General features: G+C 51.9%; 6 protein-coding genes across 6 annotated transcripts; 5 read left to right on the forward strand and 1 right to left on the reverse strand.

The window, feature by feature from the left end:
- Nucleotides 1-288: 288 nt before the first annotated feature.
- On the forward strand, nucleotides 289-1,127 carry HRG_06629 (tc5 transposase DNA-binding domain-containing protein; the record flags this gene model as incomplete). The annotated part of the gene is made up of 3 exons (XM_044865100.1): nucleotides 289-679; nucleotides 821-933; nucleotides 960-1,127. 3 exons carry the CDS (start codon nucleotides 289-291, stop codon nucleotides 1,125-1,127), a joined length of 672 nt encoding a protein of 223 aa, XP_044720040.1.
- Nucleotides 1,128-2,409: 1,282 nt separating this feature from the next.
- HRG_06630 (phosphotransferase enzyme family domain-containing protein) lies at nucleotides 2,410-3,294 on the forward strand (the record flags this gene model as incomplete). The annotated part of the gene is made up of 2 exons (XM_044865101.1): nucleotides 2,410-2,603; nucleotides 2,658-3,294. 2 exons carry the CDS (start codon nucleotides 2,410-2,412, stop codon nucleotides 3,292-3,294), a joined length of 831 nt encoding a protein of 276 aa, XP_044720041.1.
- Nucleotides 3,295-7,375: 4,081 nt separating this feature from the next.
- On the forward strand, nucleotides 7,376-9,706 carry HRG_06631 (ATP-dependent DNA helicase PIF1; the record flags this gene model as incomplete). Its single annotated transcript, XM_044865102.1, has 8 exons — nucleotides 7,376-7,387; nucleotides 7,616-7,656; nucleotides 7,721-8,536; nucleotides 8,627-8,670; nucleotides 8,761-8,981; nucleotides 9,068-9,087; nucleotides 9,141-9,363; nucleotides 9,428-9,706. 8 exons carry the CDS (start codon nucleotides 7,376-7,378, stop codon nucleotides 9,704-9,706), a joined length of 1,656 nt encoding a protein of 551 aa, XP_044720042.1.
- A 325-nt stretch (nucleotides 9,707-10,031) lies between these two features.
- Nucleotides 10,032-10,377, reverse strand: HRG_06632 (uncharacterized protein; the record flags this gene model as incomplete). The annotated part of the gene is made up of 2 exons (XM_044865103.1): nucleotides 10,032-10,145; nucleotides 10,228-10,377. 2 exons carry the CDS (start codon nucleotides 10,375-10,377, stop codon nucleotides 10,032-10,034), a joined length of 264 nt encoding a protein of 87 aa, XP_044720043.1.
- A 469-nt stretch (nucleotides 10,378-10,846) lies between these two features.
- Nucleotides 10,847-13,012, forward strand: HRG_06633 (DDE superfamily endonuclease domain-containing protein; the record flags this gene model as incomplete). Its single annotated transcript, XM_044865104.1, has 5 exons — nucleotides 10,847-10,905; nucleotides 10,971-11,441; nucleotides 11,718-12,072; nucleotides 12,164-12,356; nucleotides 12,441-13,012. 5 exons carry the CDS (start codon nucleotides 10,847-10,849, stop codon nucleotides 13,010-13,012), a joined length of 1,650 nt encoding a protein of 549 aa, XP_044720044.1.
- Nucleotides 13,013-13,871: 859 nt separating this feature from the next.
- On the forward strand, nucleotides 13,872-14,177 carry HRG_06634 (uncharacterized protein; the record flags this gene model as incomplete). Its single annotated transcript, XM_044865105.1, has 1 exon — nucleotides 13,872-14,177. One exon carries the CDS (start codon nucleotides 13,872-13,874, stop codon nucleotides 14,175-14,177), a length of 306 nt encoding a protein of 101 aa, XP_044720045.1.
- Between the last annotated feature and the right edge of the window lie 11,076 nt (nucleotides 14,178-25,253).

Below are 25,253 nucleotides of genomic sequence, written 5' to 3' on the forward strand. Positions count from 1 at the left end.
TTTTCCGGCGTTGGTGGTTGCAGTGCCCTTCTGCGAGGCATGGCTGATTGTTTCTGTTGTGCTGCTCGAGTGTTGTGAGACTGGCTGCCGGACTTCATACCATGCCCCACCCCCCTTTCGGTAACACCCACCTTTCGGTTCTGTGGCCTGTGCGTACCTTGCACGCGAAATTACCATCCAACCCCCTAATCTCCTTCCGCCTCCTGACGATGATTCTTCTCGTTATTCCTCCACCACATGACCAAAATGACCTTAAAGCGGCCTCGGAGTATTTATACGGAGGATATTATGGCTAATGCGATAATTGATGTCACAAAAAACGGCTTGTCGCAGTACCGCGCCGCCCAAAAGTATGACATACCTCAGCAGTCTATTTCCGACAGACTCAAAGGCCAGGTAGCCCTGGCTGATCAGATCCAGCCTCGTCAACTCTTGAGTAAGTCTCAGGAAGCTCGCTTGGTTTCTTGGATCCTCCGCCAAGAGTCTCTCGGCTATGCTCCCTCCCACAGTCAGATCCGCGCATGTGTGGAGGCTCTTATGAAGCAACTGAACAACGAGCGGACAGTGGGGCGCAACTGGGTCTCTAAATTCATCAATCGCCATCCGGACATCAAGAACAAGCGTGGAGACGTCAGGAAGCTAACCGATTTAATGCTTTTACGCCTCGTGCGGTTCACTGGTTCTTCGATATCAGGGAAAGGAGTATGGATGGATTAAACCAGAAAATACCGTGAATGTTGACGAAGGCGGTATTATGTCTGGCTTTGGTGAGTATTTGGCTTGTCTTTCATTACTTTTACTAACCAGACTCTTTTGCCAGGTTTGGATAGTCTTGTGGTTGGGAGTGCAGACCCAAAACGGAAGGCCCTTCTGAAAGGGCCACAGTCCCGCAACTGGACCTCATTTATTGAAGCTATCACCGCGGACGGCCGTGTCCTTACCCTGGCATTATCTTTAAGGGCAAAGAACTTCAGAAACAGTGGTTCTTGACGGAATTCGGCAAAATAGCCGACTGGCATTACATAACGTCGCCCAACGGATGGACGGACAACCATATCGCTATTGAGTGGCTTGAGAGGTCTATTTGCCCCAGACGCGACCAGCCGATGCCTCAGATGCTAGACTGATCATATTAGATGGACATGGAAGTCATGCAACGGTGCGTTTCTTTATCCACCTCTGTAGGAATTACCGTTAACCGGGACCAGGATGCATGGATGGCCACATGCTTTTTGAACAACGTTTATTGCTGTTACCTTCCTGCCCACTGCTCTCATGGCCTCCAGCCGTTAGATAACGGTGTATTCAATGCCTCCAAGGCAGCTTACCGGAAAGAACTTCAGAAATTGACCTGTTTGACCGATTCTGCGCCTGTTCATAAGGTCAATTTTATACGGGCATATGCTAAAGCGCGCGAGGTTGGAATGACGGCAAAGAATATATTGTCCGGCTGGAGGGTCACTGGGAATTGGCCGATCTCACGATCCAAGGCATTGCGGCATCCAGAAATTCACGCGGACATTGTAGAGACGTCTCCAAAGTCCGCGCCATTTTGGGTTCTGATGATACGCCAAGAAACAGCCGCCAGATTCGCGATTTCGGAAAGAACAAGACTCCTGGCACCCGGAGACGATACGCCGTGATAGCTAGAGGCTTTGAAGCCCAAGAACAGACGCTTGCCGAGCACAGCAACAGAATCGCGAAGCTAGAGGAAGAAGTGGCCCGGCTGCAGAGAGGCAAGAAGAGGAGAGCAATTCCGAACCCGAACAGACGGTTCATGACTCTCAGTGAAGCTTTGGTGGCTGAGGAAGCCATTCCCAAATTAAAAGCCAAGAGATAGCCGTTGTGCTGAATTCTGACACAGAGGAGGAGGCGGTCTCAGAGGTGGAGACAGCTTCAGTGATCGAAGTCAAGGTGGCAACCGAAGCCCTTCCAGTCACCACCAGATCCGGGCGAATGGTAAAAAAGCGCCGGTACATATAAGAGCGTCCATTTCTCTACGGAATGATATAATTTTTGTGTTTATAATGTTAAGTTCTGATCATATTTCATGTAGTTCAAATGGTAGACTTTTGGTGGAGAATTTTTCAATTGCGCTACCGAAAGGTGGGTGTTACCGAAAGGGGGGTGGGGCATGGTAGTGCGGGGCTCGGGGTTGTAAGCAGCCCCACCGTCTTCTTGTTGTTGCCTAAGGCAAGAATCTTTCCCCAACAAAATCGACGGGCGCCCATTTTCTTTATGCAATTCTGGGGTAAACACCACGGCTGAGCCTCGATGCCGGAGTCTATGCCTGCTGAACGCCGCAAGAGAGATATATTCTACCATGGCGATTTCAACCTTGTACAACTCCTTCATTTAGCAGAACGGTTCCGACATCAGCCATGTACTTGCGACGTATCTCAAGCCCCGATGTCCGGCGCTTTGAATTGGGCAATATTGTTGAAGTTCGATGACGGTGTCGAGTGGGTTTTCCGATCGCCCAGGACGAGATATGCTGTTGTTGGCGATACTGCCGCCTGCCGTCTTTTGGCTAGCGAGGCCGCTACGCTGAAGTATATCCGCAAACACACTTCTATACCTGTTCCAGAGGTGTTCCATTATTGGTAACTTTGTGTCTTCCAGCCTCAAGCCTAGGGATACTGCTGACATGAGCAAAGCGTGACCGACCAGAATGATATCGGAATCCCGTACATCCTTATGAGCAAGGCTGCCGGCAATCCTCTCGCAACGTACGACTGGCAAACGTATAACCATGAGCGCCCTAAGCCTGCAAGTCCTACAGACCCGGTACGGGCTATGACTCGGGACGAGAAGGGGAAGATTATGAGACAGCTTGGAAACTACGCGTGTCAGCTATTCCAATTACGGTTTGCTACAATTGGATCCCTCTTCGAACAGGATGGCGAAGATTACAACATCGAGGAGTGTCTCTCCCCCGGTCATGTTCTCCACGGCCGCGACGATATTGAAGATATCTCGCGTGGCCCGTACCATGGAGAGCCCGACTACTACTCCTCCCTCGTCTCTGCCCTTCTTCTACATGCTGAGCGACTCCCAATGGAACACCACATTCTCCTCGCGCCTGTTCCCATCCCCCAGGAGTACTCAGATTTCACCAAATATCGCTCTGCCGAGCGACGGTGGAACGACTACGCTGCTCTTGGTGGCAAGGCAGAGTCGAGCAAAAATCGCCTGCAATACAGCATTGCTAGCTATCTCATTCGCGACCAAATCATCCCTCACTTGACTCGGCCGAATATCCCGCGGATGTTCGGCTTTCCTCTGTCACCATGACCTCAGCACCCAGAACATCTTTGTTGATGGGGAATTCAATATCACATGCGTTATCGACTGGGCATTCTCGTCCACTGTTCCGCCCGTTCAATTACTCGGCACCCTGGTCTACCACACCCCGGATTTGGTGTTTGACTCGGCCTCAGTCGACGCCTTTCGGTCCGGGTTTGAAGACGAGAGCAGGACTATCGGCGGTTTTGTACCCGAGCCCAAGCACTGGACGATAGGTGACATGATGTCACATCTAATGCGCCTAGTGAACCTGGATGCCCTGCAGGATTACCACCACTTAGAGGCACTCCATCAACTTGCACTTAGTTGCTCCATTTCTCAAGATGGTGGCGGTGCCAACCATATTCGCGCGATCCTCGCTGGACTGGCCACAAACCCTGAGGCACTGGCGTTGGCGGAAGCACTGGCAGCTGACGACGAGCCCGAAAGCGAAGTCAAAAGGCGTGAGAGAGAGTATTTCAGTGCTGTCGGGCAGGGACGACTTGCATTGGCTCAGAAGATCACACTTGCGTCCGAACATAATCCCCTTTTCGTGGCAGACAGACGGCTTTGGCGATGGATAGAAGCTATCGATGAATACCCTGCGACTATGAATGGTCATACGCATAGGTCGCATGGCCACGAACGTGTCAACGACGTTAACTTTTCGAGCAAATGGGAGCGCATTGTTCAGCCACCTCAGCTACCAAAGCTCGCTCCAGCATCGGCGAACGGGGAGACGCAAAATACTTCCCATGTGGCAGACTCTCAGAAGCCAAAGCCGAGGAAAGCCAGTCCAGCAATGTCGGACCGCCTTCAGAAGAAGGTCAAAGTCACTAGAGAGTACATTTGTTCGACCAGCTCTAACGGGCGGCGAAACCCATAAGAAACCTGTAGCATCCACCCGTGAGGGCCCGCAGCACTAGGCACGGAGAGAAGGGCTCAAATGATGGACTGAACTTCACTGAAGTGTAACGTACTTGATAAGTGAGCTGGACAGACAAGTAAGCTGGACACCAATCCACACCCATGCGGCCATAACCATCAAAATCCCAATTCTAAACGCCTTAAATCAATTCAAATTAATTATATCTGTTTTCCTCAGACGTCTCTTATTTGCCGCATTGGTGACGAACTCAGGGCGCACCGCAAGGTTCACGCTATCAAGGCCATCGATGACTCCTTACCTTCTTTGCTAACCCGTCCTTTGGCTGATCTGGCGGCTGCGATGTTACCGGAAGCTCTGGGGTTGGTGGAAGAGCGACGACTATTTCGTCTAGAGTCCCTGGACTCTCTCGAGCTTTAGAAGGCACCCGCTGGGGCCGCGGCTTCTGTTGCGCACTTTCCCGGTTTACACCTTTGAGATCGTCTCGAAGTTGTCGACTGGCCGCTTTCTCTGCTTCTTGGCTTCTTTTCCTGCAATTTTCGCTCCCTTTTCTCCTCTCGCTGCTTCTTTCTTTCCAACGCCTGCTCTTTTGCTCCTCCGCCTTTTCTGTCGCTGAACCTCTGGAATTCCCTCTGGATTGCTTCCTCTTTCTTCTGGACCTCCATAGCCGCTTTCTTCACTCGAGCTTGAGCCACTTTTTGCGGGCGGAAGACCTGAGCAGAGTTAGGATCCGTACGGTCAAAGAGATAATCTTTCAGAGCTGTACCACGCTGCCTGCGCTGTTTCTCATGAATTATAGTCTCACGGAGTCCCTTGTTCTCATATCTGAGCAGCTCAACCTCGGATTGAAGACTTTCAAGAGTGCTCTTCAGCTTCTGAGCACTGACTTCAGCATTGGCGGTGGATTTATCGACCACTTTGTCGACAAGCCGTCGTAATTCTCGAGCGGTAGGTTGCTGCAATGCTAGGGGAGTCTTCCGAATCGCTGCCTGCATCGGAATCGTCGTATTCCTTCTTCACAATCTGTGACAAGACGACTTCGGAGTCCAAAGGCAGGAGGCCGGTCCGCATCCACCCGTTTGCGATGTTCTCCGGGGAGAAGGACGCCTCCAATGCGTTCAAAATCAAGGTCCAGAATTCGCGTTTGGACAGCCCAACAAGTCCTTGTGTTTTTGCCATCCACCGGATAAGCTGATTTGTATATGCCGTCGACAAGGGACCGAATAGAGATACGTCCAGGGGCTGGAGCCGATGAGTAGAATGAGGGGGAAACACCGCAACGATGATCCGATGCTGGTCACACCACTCCAGAAAGTCCGTATTAATATGGCTCGAGTGGCCATCGGTAATGAGAAGGCGATAATCGCGGCCGTTTCGCGCCTTTGCCTTAGTAAACCGATCAAAAACGCCGACAAGCCACTCTTTTCCAAGCTCGTGGTTGGTCCAGCCTGTATCCGAGGTCATAAAGAAGGCTGATTGATGCTCTGGGTCAAATTCCGTAAGCCAAGCATCCTGAACTTGTCCTGGCTTGCCTTGGTAGATGAGAAAAGGAGGCAGCGATGTCATGTCCTGACAGATGCAAGCTACGAACGTGATCCAGGATCGATTGCCGTCTTGCGATGCACCGAGCAATTTGCCTTGCTTTTTCTGATTGAGAGAGAACACTCTCTTAGTTCGGTTGATGACACCCAAGAGAAAGCCTTTTTCGTCCATGTTATACATACGTGTTGCAAGGGCGATGTCGTATTCCTCAATTTTTGAGCGTAACTTCTACCGTCAGCAACGGAAATGAGATGCTGCTGTGCATCAACTTACCAGCTCAAAATAATCTCTATACTTTGAAGCACTGTCGGCTCTCTTTCGCGCCACATCAAATCCATCGAACCAGGTACAACCAAGCTCGTTACGATGGCGGTTGACGAAGCTATACGGCCAGTTCTTTCCTACCTTCATTTTCGCCATATCCTGAGCGAAGTTCTTGATCATAGACAGCGTAGGCGGGATGCCACGTGACGAAAGCTTATGAATATAAGCAACAAGATCTAGTTCCTGCTGTTTTGAAAGTCGAGATTTATAGAGGGAGTCCGCATCGCGTCTTGAGCGCTGTTTGCCTTGATGGCGGCGCAACGTGGTCTCATCGCAGCCAAATTGGCGAACTGTTTCAGCGTAATTGACCGATTCTGAGGACTTCAGGAAAGCAAGCGCTTCGTCAATAGCCGCCATGGTTGTTGAGACGTTCCAGATTGATGTTGAGACAGAATGTCGGTAGGTAGGTAGGTAGGATTTATTTCGTCCCTATAAGGCCTTTACACAGTCCAGAGTACAGTTCAGCACGTTTTGTTCCTTGACTCCCAAGCCCCACAGATCATCTTACGCTGCGCCAACCGTACCACTGTCTTGCTCCATGACAGACCTGCTTGAAGGTCAATTTCTCCAAGTGTTTAGCATCCTATTCCCAGCAACTGAAGCGCGATGTGTCGAAGTTGAAGCGTGGTTGTGTTAGTCATTGATGGTGGTTGGTACGCCGATTGTGTTCTCTCATGACGCTGTTCCCTGTTGACGGGCGGGAACCCGGTGTACCCTGTTCGCTCAGGGGTGCCTCCAGACGGCTTCGAACCGACCCCTCTGCGACGCAGAGGCTCCAGACGTGTCACCACTACGCCATGGAGGCTGTGCGAAGTCGTCGCAATCCGGCAGATCACCAGATCCGGCAGATCATCGGAAAATCCCTTAAGTGGTAGTAGATATAAACAGAATAAGGAGTATATTGGAGAAGTTTTGACTGGATTGTCTTTGTGAAAAGGTGAGCAAGAGGAGAAGGGAATGTCCTATTCGAGCCTTTCGCACCTTGCGTTTGAGTATGATGAAACATGTTCTATCGCACGGAGGATGAGCAAGTGGGCATAAAGATCAGGGACTGGAAGACTCTTGATTCTGCTATCTAAGGTGGGAAAGAGGCGAGATCTTTATAGACTGCCTGAATATGAGAATGGAAGGGAATGGTAGTGAATGGAAGCATCTGATCGGATCATCTGGAAGCTACTGATGCGTTGATGATGCCTCCTAGAAGTTTCTGTGGGGAAATGTGGAAACGGACTGTGCGAATAGGGGGTCAGACTGTTGGAGGCTGATATCCTATGTGTGACATGTTCCTTGTCATGTTGTGTTGTTTCGTTCGATGCTTTACAGAATATTCTTGGGCGGATGTCGGGCGCGGTGCGGTCGGGAAGAGATCGACGTGGGAGGTCTGATAGAGCCAGGGGTGGATGTGTCTGGGTGATTGACTGGGTCGGTGTCTGTCTCTGACTCTGCGGGGTCTTCCTGAGACAGAACGGAGGAAGTGTCAGATTTGGCGGAGCCTTGACTATTACAGGCGGCGACTATGGTGGAAGTTTCGGGAGAAAGTCGCGGTCTCTTGGTTGGGGTTTGGTCGGGATCGGGCAGGACTTCGCCCACGGCGACGAGGAGTCCTGCCATCGGAGGAGGTGTGTATGGGAACTGCTCCGCCGACAGGCATTATCGGAGAGGCTAACTCGCCCCCCCTCACAGGGCAGCCGTGCAGCACCTAGCGCTTTTCGTGCCGTGGGAGTCCTTCCTATGCGAAGAAACAGGCGATATCAATGGCATCTGGGCGCGGGCGCGAGAGGCGCGGGCGCGAGAGGCGCTGGCTCCCAGAATATCATGTCTCGTCGACCACGTGCAGCTGCTCCGACGATCAGCTGAAGACGCAAAGCGTGACGCCAAGCAATGGGCAGCCTCGTCCAGCGATGGCGACCCCACGGTCGCACACGTGGAGAAGGGTGGGGCGAGCGAGGCGGGCGCGGGCGCGGGCGCGGGCGCGGGCGCGGGCGCGGGATCCGCAGCGACGTATCAGTCCAACAGCATCGGAGACGCAACGCGGCTGATCGACGTCGTCCGAGGTGCAGTGGGCACGAATCAGGTGAAGGCCAAGTCGCCGGAGCTCACGGCAATGATGCAGCAGCTCTGTCGATTCCAGCAATCGGCGCTGCGCTCGACGGCCGAGCTCGCGGCCACCGTGATGACCGAACGAGGGGAGAGGCGGATAAGCATGCCAGGGCGGATATTTTCCGGGGCCGCACTACCACCGCAGGATCAGGTCAAGGCCATCAAGTCGCAGCAGGCAAGTGCCTCGGAGGAGAGGGAGCGGATGATCCAAGGCATACAGAGCACACCCGTGGCCTGGGGAAGCGACCGCCGCGCTGCGTTGCGGAGAGTGATGACTGGCTTCGGGGAGGACGAGATCGAAATAACGATGGCAGACTCCGACGAGACCGCTAGCGACGTAAACGCGGGAATGCGCGTCCTGTTCGGACCATCAGCCTCCTTCTTCGCGGCGGGCAGGGGGTTGGCAACACGGTTGACGCTGAATAAAAGGCAGTCGATCGCTTTCCTAATAATATGCCGCCAGCTCGATTTGATGCGACGAAGCGACAGGTGCGATGCCGGCCAGCTGTGCCAGTTCGTCGGCGACGAGGGGGGTACCGGCAAGTCGTGAATCATAGAGGCACTCGTCGAGCTGTTCAGTAGGAAGAGCCTTTCGAATCGTCTGCTGATCACGGCGCCGTCAGGGGCTGCCGCGGCGCGGATCAATGGCATCACGATCCACTCCGCCTGCGGGTTTAGCAAGGACCAAGGGGCGGGCGCGAACACGGCCAAAGATCTCGACGGGGTGCGGCTGCCAAAACGGACGGAGCGGTTCATCCACGGGCAGTCTCGGATGAGCTGGCACGAGAAGGACGTGCTCGTCATCGACGAGGTGAGCATGCTCGGATCACGGACGCTGCACGCCGTGAACGAGCAGCTCTGCCGGCTTCGCGGATCGCCGGAAGATTTGGGGGGGATCCCCATCGTTCTCTTCTGCGGGACTTTCAGCAGTTCCGGCCGGTCCAAGAGAGGTCGATCCTCCTGCCGAGCGCGGCTTTTCGTGGGACGTAGACAACTCGTTCAGGGCCGAGCAGCGGCACCAGCACGACAAAGCGCACGCGCTGTGGAAGAGGTTTACGACGGTCGTCATGTTGGACGAGCAAATGCGAGCCGCCGGGGATCCGGAATTGCAGGGGCTGCTGAAGCGAATCCGACTGGGCGTGCAGGACCGCACGGATCTATACCTCCTCAACTCAAGGTGCTACCGGGAGGGCAGGCGGATCCCGTGGGAGGCGGGCATCACCGTGGTGACGCCGCTGAACCGGAATCGTTGGAACCTAAATATGGAGGCGAGCTTGTCGTTCCGGGTAGCAACAGTCGATGATGCGCATCTTCATCTCCGAGCATAAGTGGAAAGAGGAGCTGCCGACGGAGAAGGAGGCGATCATGATGCTCAACCAGGGCGACGACAGCGCGATCCCGGTGCCGGCCATCTTCATGTTCGTGGCCGGGATGCCGGTCGTCGTGAACCACAACACCCATCAGGGGCTGAAGCTGGTGAACGGCGCCAGCTACTCGGCGGTGGAGGTCATTGTCGACAAGGCGTACCCGGGACATCGGATCTCGGCCGACATGATGCTTCACTTCTGAGCCTGCCCTCGCAGTCTCCGACAACGGTCCCGCAAGACCAAATAGAAAGACAAAGTAACTGTCGCGCCTGGAAGTCCCGCTGACGGGAAACAGGCTGAGCAAAGAAGTGCCTCTGAGCCGATGAAATGCTGGATGATGGTTTGTTTACGTTCTGCGGGAACAGATGGCATGGGTGTTTTCACGGTCTGTGGGCCGCCCTATTTTCACTGTATAAGTAGACTGTAGACTTCCAGCAGCTCAGCATGTCCTGTGCCCCGTCTCGGGGACCTGAGCGACCTGAAGGTCGCTGGACGAAAAATACACACACACACACACACATGATGCTTCACTTCGGGCCGCCGGCGGGGATCATTCTCGAATCGGAGACGACAAAGGGCCTCCACTTCGTCGGGATGCCGCCGGGCACGATCTTGCTGACGCCGATGAGCGTCAAGATAGACTGCCAACAAAGCGGCCGTGGCAGCAGAACGACGTCAGCCGGAAGGGTTTGCCGTGCGCAGCAGCCTTTCGCGTGCACGGACTATAAGGTGCAGGGCCGAACGCTTGAGCGCGTGGCCTCGAGCTGCGAGGGACACGGACGACGAAGATCGATGGAATGGTTGTGCCTCGCAGTGCGACCCGTACAGCTTGTACGTGTAGCTATCGCGCTGCCGAACTCCAGACGGCATCATGCTCGTGTCCAAGGTGCGGGAGAGAGACCTGGTGGGCCAATCAGAGGCGGAGAATTCTGAGGGTGAAGCAAGTCTGGGGCCTTTTTTCCCCGCGCGCTAATGAAGTCCTTTCGTTCCTCAAGACATCGTTCCTCAAGGCAAAGGCACAAGGCAAGGGCATTCCGTACCCACACACGCTTGACCCTGGGCCATTCAATACTTACAGACTACTCTTTACTCGTGCCCGACCCCACTTTTTCGGATTTCGCTTCGTGTCAATCCGAAAAAGTGGGGCGGGCAAGATTGATAGGGGGCCTCAAAGTCGGCCAATCCCGTGACAGCTCCACAGTCACGGGGGCGGTTGACCTAGAAAAAGCTCGTTGACCTGAAAAAACTGGGTACTTCAATTAGTGTGCACGCATCATACAATAAAAGTAGACATGTTTAAGATCATATCTACCATAGTTACAATTCGACCCCATATACCCCTATGGCAATAATTCAGAACCCATTTCACGATGGCGTCATAACACTCCATTTTATCGTCACGTCACTATCTCAATAGTCATCGAGGAAGGCCAATTCTTTGACTATGGCTTCTTCAAAAGCTAAAGAGTCTGCTGTCCAAAATGGATCGATTCTGCTACCGGCTTACCCAACTTTTCGCGCCATACAACCGCAAACCTCGAGACGCGAACTATTGCAGGAGCAGAGCTCTACTACGAGGGCTTCTACGGCTCAATTGTGGCCGCGGCGAAGGCGCTTGGCGTGCCCTACAAGCGCCTCTATTATCGAGTCAATGGGCATCACTCAACGGCCGAGAATGGGGGCAACCGTGCCCTGCTTGATTCCTCGGATGAAGAGGAGGTATTTTGCGGGGCACATCGCCGCATCACACAGGGGCACCACATCCAGGGTCGTGCGCTCCAACAACACGCCAACGCCATTCTCAAGGCAAAGGGCGTGGAGCTACAGCATCGCGAGCCTGGGCCAAGCGCTTTATACAGCGGCATAGAGAACTCTTCCACCGTCGAAGAGCAGCAGCGCGAGACATCAAACGGAAGGCTATGCAAGATCGCATCCACGTTGAGGCTTTTTTTCGCGGCTGGTCTCAAACGATCGAGAAAGACGAGATTCTCCCTAAGAACACCTGGAATTTCGACGAGACAGGCTTCATGGTGGGATATCTACATAAAGGCACATTTATTTGGACCTTCCGCGAGATTGATACCCCTATTTTATCTGACGCTCACGATACAGTGTCGGTCACAGCGATTGAGGCTATTTCTGCAGCTGGGAGTTGCATTCCTTCGTTTGTGATACTCCTGAGTCCAAATTCCTGCCCGTTGGGTTACCAACAGCCTTGACGACGATACCATCATTTCAACCAGCCAAAAGGGGTATATTAACGATGTCATCGCGATTGAATGGATCAAACACTTCGAGAAACACACGAGACCGGTTGATCCACTTCAGAAGCGGCTTCTACTTATGGATAGCTGTGATAATCACTATACAGAAGAGATGGTTCACTTCTGCTTCGATCACAACATTAAGGTCTTCCCAATGCCTCCCCATCTTACACATCAGCTTCAACCTCTTGATGTCGGCGTTTTTAGGTCATACAAACACTGGCATCAACAAGTTCTACATCGTGAGATTGCTGACGGGGCATATGACTTTAACAAGTCCGATTTTCTATATCATCTCCAAGAGGTCCGCACTCGCACCTTCAAAAGCACACAATTCTCTCATCTTGGCAGAAATGTGGCCTCTTCCCATTCAATCCCGGATCGTGCTCTCCCAGCTTCAAGACACGCTCTCGTCGCTCACAGAAGAAGTGGCCATTAAGGACCTGCCGGGCTCGATCGAAAGCGAGCCTCAGGGCGGGCCTCAGGCAGCAAGACCATCAACACCATCGCCACACACGCCGCCTCGATTCAACGATTCAACTGGAACAATGTTTCAACGCCGAGACTCAACCTCTCTACGATTCAGAGGTATCACGCCTACGTACAGCTTCGTCTAGCCACATCAGTTGACTCCCACATGCCGTTGACTCCTCCGTCACATACGTCTATGAGAAGGCGCGGAAAGCCGACAAAACCTCGCTCTCAACGGCATCACCGCAACGGCCGAGATGACGAAGATAAAAGAGAAACAAGCCAAGCGCTCCAGTCTCCAGCAACAGACAACTATTGTAGCGAGATACGGCCCATTAAGCGACGGTGACGCTAGAATTCGAGTCGCCCGAGACGAATACAATAGACAAGCGGCACAAGAAGAGGAGGCACAGAGAGTCAGGAATAAGGAGGTTCGCGACGAAGCTGGCTATATACGCCGCTGGCTTCGCAAGGTACGCTTCAACGTCAGGATTAGCATCACAGAGGCGAAGATTCGAGACATCAGAGGTCTCTGGGCCAAGGGCGACAAGCGCGCACACCTCAATTGCAATGAGTGGATGTGCGCAAGCTACAGGATTCTCCGCGAGCTACACAACCGCGGCGTAGGGCAAAGCAAGGCGATCATGTGGCCGGAGTACTATGATCGCGAGATTGTAAAGGAAGCAGCCGAATTAGTGGTGATGGAGGCAAATAAGCGTGCTATTTGCCGTCAGACGCTTTCCTTGGAAGCTGACGGCATCGAGATGCGATAAAGAGGAATCATAAGACGCGCTCGAGGCTGGGAAGGAAGAAGAAATCGAATAGAGCTCAATTCGATGCCAAAACACCAAAAACACCTCAAAGGCAGTATGGTGATGCATTTGCATTGCTATGACTAGCTTGCAATAAAGCGAACATGTGTTGCACTTATCGAGGGAAGAGAGGTACTTTTAAGTTCTAGCAAAATGGCGGGGCTCTTATGTACTTCTTTTTTTCCAGTCAACGAGCTTTTTCTAGGTCAACCGCCCCCCCGTGACTGTGGAGCTGTCACGGGGATTGGCCGACTTTGAGGCCCCCCTAGTAATGGGAGTGGTTATCCGTACAACACATTTTGGTAAATGTACAACAAAGGCGGGGCAGACGTGGCGCCACCTTTTTCTATTGGCTGGCTCTATACGCCACAGTACGCCACAGTCAAAATGTATAGAAGGTACTTAGTACGTGCGCATCACCCGCCTCTCGCGCAATACGACATGGCAGCAGGCAGGCTATAGCCTTGTGAGGCTGCAAGCCGCCTGATTTGTATGGCCTCTGCTTGTGTGCCCTCTTCTTGTATAGCCTTGCAACACTCTGCAGGCTTCACAACGTCTGGCTGTTATGGCCTTGCAACCTCTGCCTGTGTGGCCTTGTGTAAGTGCTATGCCTGCATGCCTACGACCTTTGGCCATGTATTAGGTACACCCAAGCCACGTTTACTCCACTTTCTGTTGTACATTTACCAAAATGTGTTGTACGGATAACCACCCCCTTGATAATACTCTGCTCCCTTTCATCCCTTCCCCCACGTGACCTAATACCGAGGTTATGGCGTGCCCCCACTTCGAATCTAAGATTTTCCTGCCAGACGCATCCATGCCCAACCCCTCCTTCGCCACCTCCCCCAACCATGTCGTCGATCTGATCACGCCCATCCCAAAGGACTCTACTATCCTTGGTCGCGATCCAAAATCGGGAGACTTTGTGCAGCTTGTGACGCTCAAATACTGCCGCCTCATCTTCAACGATAATCGTCGTTCGCCTCCAATTCGCAACGCTCTCGACCAGACCGCGCCGGGCGCCGAAGGCTTCCATCAGTCACGATCCTTAAATTTTGCTTTCTTGAGTGCAAAGATCAGATTCCGATGGTCTGTTCCCTTCTGTAAATCAGGATTCGCCTAACATGATCATCAGTCATTTGAGATACAAGATCTCACGAAAGACGAAAGTTTCTTCAGCGATGCTGGAAAACTCCCACCACAATTGATGGATCAGGCCAAATGGTGTACTGGAGGAACTCCTTCATACAAATCTATAATACTGGCGATACAAAACCCTACGAAAGCCCACGAGACCTGCGATGGGAGGGACGGTGCCGAAGGGCACTAGTCTTTTGTTTGGCGGCAGGGATGGGAGGGTGAAAGAAGGAACTTGAGCATCCACACCATCAAACATACAATTTCTTCCTGATCTGAATTCCTTCCCATAACCCCAGAGATACGAAGATGAGAGCTCCGTCGTGAGCTTGGTGCGAGATTACCATTGATACGCAGTCTGTACTGTCGCGCCATTGCCTGGTTTCATCCTGATACAGAGGGCTTGCTGTGATTGCATTGGATATATCGGAGCCAAAAGTGGACAGAATAACGTTGCGCCGACACCCTGGAATGTGAATTTGGGGTTGGGCAGTATTTTCGAGCAGCCGCCGGCGAAACACACATACCGAAGTCCGGCCTCGTCTCTAAGCGCACCTCGAATAATTCTCGTGCAAGATGCTGTACCTTGTCGTCTGTGACTTCCAGTGCCATCTGACATCCAAATTTTTCCGTGAACGGCGCATTGGGAAATGTCATTGATATGGCGGCAGCCAGAACGTTTCCGTCTATTGGGTCATGATTTCTCTTGATACCGTTCGAGAGGTCTCGTGGAAAGAGGCGCGTAGCATTGGCGAGGGACGCATTGACAAGCACATGTTCATTTTCGGCGAAGCAATAGGATAGGTCGACAGAAGAGCATAGCGACGTTTGATCTGGCACATGATCGAGAGACAGTTCCGGCACGTTTGGCGTCGTGGTCGGGCTGCGCAGATTGGCAGGGGAAGGTGGTGGACGATCATCACTGTCTATTATACCTGTTCCGTATTAGAAGGCTCACTGGGATATGGCCGACGACTCACTGCGTCTTTTCTTCGAGTCATGGACCATGCTTCCATTTTGAAGCGGTTTGATCCTTTTGTGATGCAGACTGTTGATTTTCTGAGCTACTTCCGGTCCAATCGCGGCGGCAACTTGTGCCGCCAACAGTTTCCGAGACGCGACAGACTCAGTCTCCAGATCACTGATCAAACGAGAACACTCAGCTTTCCCATGGAAATGATACCGGGTTTCTGCAGCGTTCTTGGTGAGAAAATATGCGAACCAGGCTGGGAATTTGCCTTCGTCTAGGAATATTCTTGCGGTTGAACACTCTCCAGCTTGTTGGGTTTCTCGCCACGACTTCATGAACCCTTTAGGCGCGCGCTCATAGTTGCTTAGCTGGTTGAAGAGCAGTGCGACTCGGCTTGTCTGAGGCCCGTTAACGCTGGAGGTCAACTGTGACGGTACAAGTGCACGAACAAGGTCGAGTGCGACTTGGGTAAAGTGATTGTCTACAAGAGAGAAAGAGGTTCCTAAGGAAGACTCTGACTTTCGCTATTTACATGAATAAAAGCGGGACCTTTCATAAAGTATGAAAGTCACATGATCGTTCCCTCACACATGGGCCTCCTTTACTCCATCGCTTCTGATTCTTCCACGTCTTGCTGAGCCTGTAGGCGAGCATTTTGCGCTTCTTGTTTCGTCGGTCTGGGTTTGTTTTGTTGTGCTTCTCGAACTCTTTGATGGCGATGTGAGCGTTGACGACGTTGTGTAGTGGTTCCCATGTTGCCTGCTCAAGGTCGAAGCCTCTCCATAGTATATGGTACTGGAAGCCTTTCTGTTTTGTGCGTTTCGAGTCCAGTATTTCTTCAATCGCCCAGAGTTTCTCCCCTTTGCATCTAGCGTTATTGGTGGGGCGGTGTGTTGTATTGGCCGGGGCGGGTCGTTTGGTGACGGTCGCAGGAGGTTGGTGTGAAATGAATTGTGAATTGAGTCTAGTTCATGTGGCAACTTCAGTTGGTAGGAGTGAGGGTTGAGCACGCGCTCGATTCGAAAAGGGCCAATGAACTTGTGATCTAGTTTTGGGATGGGTCGGGCTGAATCAATGTTGCGTGTGCTAAGTAGCACCATGTCTCCAACTCGGTAAGCTGGCGCCGGTGATCTATTTGCGTTGGCGAACTGCTCTTGTGAGGCTTGAGCTGAGAGCAGGTTTGTCCGAAGTAGATCAGTGATTTCTTGCATCTTGGCGACAAATTCGTTCCCCTCGTTGCAGCGTTCTGCCAGGTCTTTGGATGCCGCGAGTGGTATTGCGCGAGGGGGGACCAAAGCTCATTCGGGGGGTGATAGCCTGTGTTCGCAAAAAATGGGGACATTCCCGTTGAATCGCTGACAACGTTACGGGCTGCGAATTCGGCCAATGGGAGCCACTCGTCCCAGTCGTCCTGAGCAAAGCTAACATATTGGCGAAGGTATTGTTCGAGAAATGAGTTAGCGTTTTCCGTCTGGCCGTCAGTTTCGGGGTGATATGCTGTAGAAAGGCTGATATTGATCCGTAGACGGTGGCAAACCGCTTTCCAGAATTCCGAGACAAACAGTGGTCCTCTATCAGACACGATTGAATCCGGTAGTCCATGGAGTTTCCAGACATCTCGTACGAAGAGTGTTGCCAAGTCATGTGTTTTCATGTCGGTCTTGCAGGGCGTGAAATGTCTGTCCTTTGACAGCCTATCGACTACCACCATGATTGCGTTGAATCCACGAGCTGTGCGCTGAATTGGGCCAATGAAGTCAACGGATAAGTCTCTCCATCTTTGCAAGGGAATTGGGAGCGGTTTCAATGTCCCCTGGTACCGCAACTGGGAGGTTTTGTTCCTCAGACATCCGTGGCAATTGCGTGTGAATTGTTTCGTATCGGCGCTAAGCTTTGGCCACCAATAAGAGCGTGAAATGAGTTCGTATAGCTTGTTTTTCCGGGTGGCCTGATTCGACGCTGTCATGGGCGAGTTGAGTGAGAAGGGTCCGTAGTTCGCCTGCGGGTACGTATAGCCTCTCTCGGAAATATAATCGGCCTTCGTTTATCATGCATTCCGATAGAGAAACTTCCTTTGAGTGGGGAATTCCATGGGGTTTGAGCATCTCGTCCCTGATTTTCATCCACCATTCGTCCTCCTCATAGCCCTTGTCTAGAAGTCTTGTGATTTTGTGGTTGATTGGTTCTGGCTGAATTTCGTCAAGAATGGCGGGACATAGTGCAATCTCTTGTTCCCAGGAGAGATTTGCAAAGAGCTCTGAGAGCTCGGGGTCAAGCCTTAGTTGTTCTTGTACAGAGGAGTCTATGTTGGAAGGCTTAAGCAGCGACTGTTGTTGGTACTGGATGCGGTCGTCATTTTCATCTTTCGGTAAGTCTTGTGATCTCCGTGTGAGTGAGTCAGGCTTTCCGTTCTCTTTCCAGGCACTGACTTGATAGCGAATTGGAACTGTGATAGGAATTCGCTCCACCTGACTTGTCGTCTTGAAAGTTGCTTGGTTGTCATGAAATATCGAAGGTTGGCATGGTCAGTGATGACTGTAATCTGGTGGTGTGTGCCTTGGAGTTCGGGTTTCCAGCATTCGAAGCAGCGTACAATAGCCAAAAGTTCTTTGTCATATATCTCGTAATTGCACTCAGCGGGTCGTACTTCTTGGACATGAAAGCCACTGGGTGTAGCACTCCTTGATCGTCTTCCTGGGAGAGAATACCCGAAGACACAAAATCGGACGCGTCGCATTCGACAAACACTTCTCTTGCGGGGTCGAAGTGTCTGAGGATTGGCGCTGAAGTGAAGCTATTTTTGAGCATATCGAATGCTTCTTGGCAAGATGAAGTCCAGTTCCATTTGACTAGCTTCCGTGTCAGGGCAACAAGTGGTCGTACGATGCGTGAAAATCCCTTGATGAACCGTCTGTAGAAATTTGAGAATCCTAAAAGGCTTGGACATCTTTGACATTGATAGGGCCTCCCAGTTGATGAGACAGTTGACTTTCTCTGGGTCCATCCGTACTCCAGTGGTTGAGATGATCATGCCCAGGTATTTGACTTCAGTAGTCTCGAATTCGCATTTCTTGACGTCAAGTTGTAGGCCTGCGGCTTCAAGTGCTTGGAGTACTGATTTGACGTGGAGTCTGTGGGTGGCAAGGTCGTCTGAGTAGATGAGAATGTCGTCGATGTAGGCCGTGCAATATCTATCAAGGAATGGGCGTAAGACTTCGTTAATTCGAGCTTGAAAGGTAGCCGGGGCGTTTGATAGTCCAAAGGCATCACCATGCTCTCGAAGAGACCATATCTTGTGTTGAACGCCGTCATCCATTCCTGACCCTCCTTGATGCGGATTCGATTAAACGCTGCGACGACATCGAGTTTGGTGAAATACTTGGCTTGGCTTAGCTGGGAAAGGTCTCCTGGATCAACGGTAGGGGTAACGGTTCTTGATGGTTATCGCGTTAAGAGCTCGGTAGTCCACGCAAAAACGAAGGCCCCTCCTGGTTTCTTTGCAAATAACACTGGCGAGGCTGCCGGTGAGGTGCTAGCGCGTATGAAACCCTTATCAAGGTTTTCCTGAAGGAATTTCCGGAGGACGAGAAGTTCGTCTTGTGACATCCCGTACAGAGGTCCATGTGGTGGAGTCGTTCCAGGTTGAAGTTCAATTTCGTGGTCGCAGTCTCGGTGTGGGGAGTTTATCCGCTTCTGATTGGTCGAATGCTTTCAAAAATTCATGGTAGTGTTGGGGTACTTTTGTTGCAGGATCGATCAAAGTCTTGGGTTCGAGGGCTTTGTGAATGTCTTCGAGTGATGCCCTGAAAGGTACATATCGGCTGCCGTTTTCCGGGAAGCTCGGAGTTCCTGTGTTTGTTGGTCCTTGGGGTCAAGGGAGGTGATTCCGTCCTGTAGCTGGAGTTCTCGGTTCATCTTGTCCATGTCTGTGAGTGCAGAGTCGAATCGGACCCTTCGGCGTGCTTTAGGTTCTACGAAGGTGGAGGCTTCTGTGATGACTCCAAGTTCAGCCAGCCTTTGTCGATCTCATACAGTGATAGTGAGAATACGTCGACGTCGCGGTTTTTGGTCAGCATATGGAATGCAGGCTGCGCCGACTCTTCGGGGATTGATGGGCGTGCCAGTATAGTCGTGGTTGCAGAAATTGACAAAGAGGAGCTCCAGAAACAGGCAGTTGGTATTGTCCTTTCTCCATGCAGTATTTGCGGCAGTGATCAGAGTTGAAAGTGACCACATTCGTGCTCCAATTGACGATTGGGTTGTGATCTGTCAGCCAGGGTTTTCCGAGTATGACATTGTACTTCCCAAGCTTCGTTACGTAAAATAGCATCTTCTCCTGTGTCCCTTGATTTCCATGTTGAGTTTCACCACATGAGTGATATCGCCAGCCGAGGAGGGTCTTCCATCGACTACGTTCAGCCGGCGACGGTTTCGTAGTTCATAAAGCGTGAGTTTGTTGGCGTGCGCGAAGGATTCGTCTACAAACCCCTTTCCAGTGGCACCTGAGTCAAGCATTGCTTCGGTTTTAATCAGAGTGGAATTGTCTTCGATTAGGTTACAAGGCAGTAGCAAATGAGCTTGGTTAGTGTCCAGAGAAGAGAGCAGTAGATCGCCCTTTTTCTTGCGTCTCCTGCGGCGACTTCCGTCGGAGACTACACTTTTTCCGTCCTCCATGGTGCGGTGTCGCAATTGAGGGAACGATGTTTGCCTGAGCTGCACCAATGGCAGAGTCCATGCGCTGTGCAATAGGCTCTGCGTGCCGCTCTCTGCTTCCGTTTGGGGTCTACGACCAGAGGCGACATCTTTGGCCCCCAGGTGATGACGCTCAAATCCATTGAATCCCCGCCGTTAGAGGTCGTCGATTGTGGCGTAGTGGAGGTTGTAAGGTTGCATTGTGACTTGCTGAGTTGTCGGTGTTTTTCTTGAAGTAATTGGCATTGACTTGACGGCATTCGTTATCGCAGATACGGACAAGGTCCATAAATTGACTAATTTCGGTAGGAGTATCTTTGCCCTTAGTGAGAGAAAGTCTCCAGATAACGTTGTCGTGGAGGGCACGTCGGAGGTGAGCAATGAGCGCCCCACTATCCCAGTCGGTGAGCTTGGCGACGGCATACCATTCGGGAGGAATGTCGTAAGGGATCTATGGCCTTGTTTCATGTCAAAGATTTTGAGTTGGGCGGTAGCTTTAGCGTCAATATCCCCGAAGGCTGACTGAAGGGTGTTTTTATGGCATTGACATCGTCGAAGAGAACCACCCCATCTTTAATGTTGTAGCGGACTTGGTCATGTGCTTTGCCTTTAAGGCATGAGACGACATATCCCATACGTTGAGGTTCCGAGTTCCACCAATCTTTATTCATTTCGAGCTTCAACTCGAGGTGCTGGAGGAAATTCGGCAGAAGCGTGGGTCCTCTCCGGTGAAGGCCTCAGGATCAGGGTGTTCTGGTGTGCGGTGTGAAGCTCCTTTGACTGAATGATCTTTATGTACGCTTCATTTTCTGCCATAAGACGGGCGATCATTGCGTCTCCATCACTTTTAGAAATGAGCGTGTTTTCTAGGCGGGTTTGGAGGTCCTCCATTGCCCTATTTGTCGTCGTGGTCGAGGCACGTAGTGAATCGATTACCGCTTGCATACTGTATGCGGCATTGCATACGAGGAAGACTTCTTTCATGAGACCGGCTGGGTTAGCAACAAAGGCATTTCGGAACGTTTCATCGGTATTGCTGGCGTTGAGGAGGGGGCAGGGGGGCACTCGATCGACGGGTGTGGGGTAGCGGTAGCCATTGGGTTGTTGACGGTGATGGCTATAGTGCAGGTGGCGTTCGACAGTTTCGTTACGTTTTAGTTGACTTTGCGATTGTGATTTGTTGGTTTGTTGGTTTGCTGATTCGTTGATTGGTGAATTTGGTGCGGTGGTGGTGGTTTAGGTGGAAATTTGGTTGCAGGGTGTTTTGGTGAGGTTAGAGGTATCGAAATCAATAGTCACGTCGCGGACAGTGGTCTATTGAGGAAGGGTAGTCGGTAGACAATATGTGACGGTACAAGTGCACGAACAAGGTCGAGTGCGACTTGGGTAAAGTGATTGTCTACAAGAGAGAAAGAGGTTCCTAAGGAAGACTCTGACTTTCGCTATTTACATGAATAAAAGCGGGACCTTTCATAAAGTATGAAAGTCACATGATCGTTCCCTCACAAGAACGTCCCATTGTGGGCTAGGGTTGGACAGTCTATAAGGTGTTTCTACTTCAGCTACAGGTCTTGGGGTCGCTATAAATCTCGCGAAGAGAGGGTGCAAGTGATGAATAGATTATGTTTTTTGTCCTTCTGTTATTCCTCCTCTCTAACAAAAAGTGACTTCTTATAGTTCTGTCACTTGTCTGTGGTGGCGATGTCGCCACCCAGGCCGCCTAGATGACGTTGTCTGTTGTCATCTAGAAGGTTCGATACCACCGCTTACCAACGACATTATTCATCCTTCTCAGTCACCTTTGCTAGAGTCAGCCCGACTAGGTAACCCTCGGACTTAGATCGTTAACCCGTTTTCACGACACACCCCCTTAGCTATAGCCTATCCCGATCGGGTGTAGCTAAAAAGCCTTTAAGGGCAACGATCGAAGGGCCGATCGACCGGTGTGAATAGGAGATACGAATGCTTTACCTTCCCGGCGGCATAGGCTTCCTATGGTCTTTGATCTGGTCTCGGAGGTCTTCTAACCGGGCCTCTAGGCGTAGCCGCTCCCTGAGATCTTCGAGCCCAATCATCCTTTGGAACTCGAAGAGTTTCTGCTTTGGCAGAGCTTTGGTCAAGCCATCGGCTTTCATATGTGCCGTGGGGACCCAACGGACCCGGATTCGGCCTTCCTGGCATTCCTGACGTAGCCAGTGTTGATGGATATCGACATGCCTTAGCCGTGTAGATAGCTTCGCGCTTCCTTCTTCGAGGAGCCTGATTGTCTGCGAGTTATCACACTCTACTAGCAACGGCAAGGGGATCCGAATCCATAAAGACGTCAACAACCGGCTTAAGAAGATTGCTTCTTTGAGGCTTCTGAAAGAGCTAGGAGCTCCGCCTCTGTGCTCGACGTTGTGACTGTGGCTTGCTTCGAGGCTTTCCACGCAATGGTTCCCCCGAATAGGGTCATAACGTAGCCTTGAGAGCTCTTTCTGTCAAGAGAATTGTCTGCAAATGATGCATCACTCGAACAAAGAAACAGTTCGACTTTCTTTGAGCCCCCAAGCCTTATGCCATACGAACGCGTGCCGTAGAGATAAAGGATGACTCTGTCTACGGCTCGTTGGTGTGATTCGTCCGGGTTCTGGTTGTGGCGGGCTAGCCGGGAGACTGCAAATGCAATATCCGGCCTCGTGGAAATGGCTGAAAAGAGCACAGATCCGACCTTCTGGAGATATTGATGTATCTCCCTTTGGGTTGCTTGGCTAGAAGCCGGAAGGAGCTCTTCGTTCGTGACCATCGGAGTGTCTGGGAGCTTTGAATGACCTAGGCTTTCGTGAACGTACTTATGAGCTATCTTGTCGATATACGGATCCTGGGTCAGCCAGATCGTTCGATGGGGCCGATCCCGGAGGATGTGTATCCCTAGAAACCATTTAGGTTCCCCTAGGAAGCTCATTTTATAGCGTTCTTCGAGCCTTTGTATGGCTTCCTTAGCTAAGCCTTCATCTTCCTTTCGGTAGGCCCAGATAATGTCGTCCACGTAGAAAAAGACGGTCACGGCACCCTTCATCATCACACAGGGTTCCTGAGGGACTTTCTTGAACCCCAGCTCTTCGAGGGAGCCTGTGAGGTGCTGTTGCCAAAGAAGGGGGGATCGGCGTAGACCGTAGAGAGCTTTCCGAAGCCGTAGCACCTTTCCGGGTTTCTGGAAGCCCGGCGGCATCCTCATAAAGACGATTTCTTCCTCTTCAAGGGGGCAATTGACAAATGCGTTGACAGCATCCATCTGATCAAGCTCGAGGTCATACTCGGCGGCAATGGCCATGAGGGTCCGAAAAGACATCCCGGCTAAGGTTGTGGACCGGGTCGGAAGGTCCCCCCTTTTCTGTTGGTTGCCGCAAACGACAAGCCGGGCTTTGCACTTCTGAAGAAGTCCGTGCTTATCTGTCTTATAGATGAATACCCACTTGCATCCGAGAACCTGGTGGCCGGCAACCCTTTCCAAGAAATCTCTTCAAAGGAGCCCATTTCCTCATGTGAGGCAAGATGATCTTGTTGGGCTTGGGCGAATTCCTCCCTATAAGGGTGATTCTCGAGTTGTTGCTGGGTTTCTGGGGATCCGGGAGATCTCTTGTGGACCTTGGTGGGCTTCTTTGTGGCCTGAAGAGCCTCCCTGCTGTAAATGCTCCGCGGCATCCGTCTTGGATGGGCGTAGGATTAAAGTCCGAAAATCGGTCCGATCGGTCGAAAAACGGGTCTTCCTGTCCTATCCCTGTCTGATCAGACGCTTCATTGGCTTTGCAGAGCAGGGCCGAAAAAACAGCCGCTGTAGGATTTGCCGGAAAGTGAGGTTTTTCCACCCCCTCACGGAGTGCGGCTTTTCCCCCCCCTCAGGGGTAGCGACAGGAAGATGGACTGAAAAGACTGCCTCTGGTTCGTCTTCTGGATCCGCTGTTGTGGGAGGCGTAAGAAGGCCAGCTTCTTCGAGAGCTCTAGCCTTCTCGTAGTCTTCCTTTTCCTGTTCTTCGCTTCGGTCTTCTTCTTCTTGGGTCATTACGACAATCGTGCTTCCTGCAGTGCTTTCTGCGTCGAGGTCTTCGATATCGGTTTCTTCATCGGTTTCTTCATCGAGAGCTTCTTGGTTACCTCTCTGATCCTCCGGGATCTCTATCTTCTGGATAAGCTCTTCGATGCCTGATAGCAGCGATTGTTGCTCGAGCTTTCCGTCGAAGAAGGTATGTTCGTCGAAAACAACGTCTCTTGTCGAGACAACCCTCTTAAGATATGGAATCCAGATCCGGAAGATATTCGTAGAATTATAACCGACAAGATACCCAATATGAGCCCTCGGGTCAAGCTTCCGCAGTTTGTCCCTTTTCAATTGGGCGTTTGCAGTCATCGCGTAGGCCCTGCAACCGTAAGCCCGAAGATGTGACAGTTGGGCATTCTTGCCTGTGAACAGCTCGATCGGGGACTTCCATTCAAGTTCTTCTTCGGCCCCTGGCTTCGCGTCGGGCTCCGGAGCGTCGGACCCGGCGTTGATTTGGACCCTCGGCTCTCTTGGAGTTCGATTTCGAAGATAACATGCGGCTTCCACGATCTCTTTCCAGAGGTTATGCGGGAGCCTTGAAGCGATTCTCATCACCCTGCCTCTTTCTATAGAAAGGCCTCCTGATCTTTCGGCCCTCCATTCTGGGATTGGGTGTTTGAAGCCGATCTTTCCGCTGAAATGCCCTTCTTTCGTAACCATGCTGTGATCTTCTTCGTAAAGAGCTCCCATCTGAGCGTACGATCTTCACTTCGAAGCCGTATCGGTCTTTCATCCAATGGACAAAATCCTCAACACAGCCCAATTATGCTTCTCTTGGTAGGTCCGCATAAAATAGGGGAAAACCATTCCTGTAAAGGCGTCTGTGATAAACATCACACGGACGAAGTCTTCGTGGTCTGCAGAAAGGTCGGTCCAGTCGATCCAAATCTCGTGACAAGGGCGATTTCTTTCCCGGTCAGGGGGTCTGCGGGAAATTTGTTTCCTGGCCTTCCCCTGAGCACAGAATTCGCACTCCACAGTCTTTGGCCCCTTGATTCGAACCCCGTTCCGAAGGCCTAGCTTGTGGAGGGCCAGTGGGCCCGGGTGACCGAGGCGGGCGTGCCAGAGGTTGCCGTCTCCTTGGCTGGCCGGGCGAGGGTCTTTGGTCCCGGCCCTGCGAGGTTTTGTTGCTTGGAAAACTGTGTCGAAATTGACGGTCTCCGCTCCTGCTGTTGGCCTGAACTCCAGGACGAATTGTCGGTATTTCCTTTGAAGAATCCCTATCGTCTGATTCCGCCGTACTAGCCTCGTAGGCTCCGAGAAGGTGTCCCAATAGATTCCTTCATCTCGTAGGGTTTGGAAGGAAATCAGGCTCGTTGAAA

Source organism: Hirsutella rhossiliensis (assembly GCF_020360975.1).
Source record: "Hirsutella rhossiliensis strain HR02 chromosome Unknown scaffold00006, whole genome shotgun sequence".
Classification (NCBI taxonomy): Eukaryota; Fungi; Ascomycota; class Sordariomycetes; order Hypocreales; family Ophiocordycipitaceae; genus Hirsutella; species Hirsutella rhossiliensis.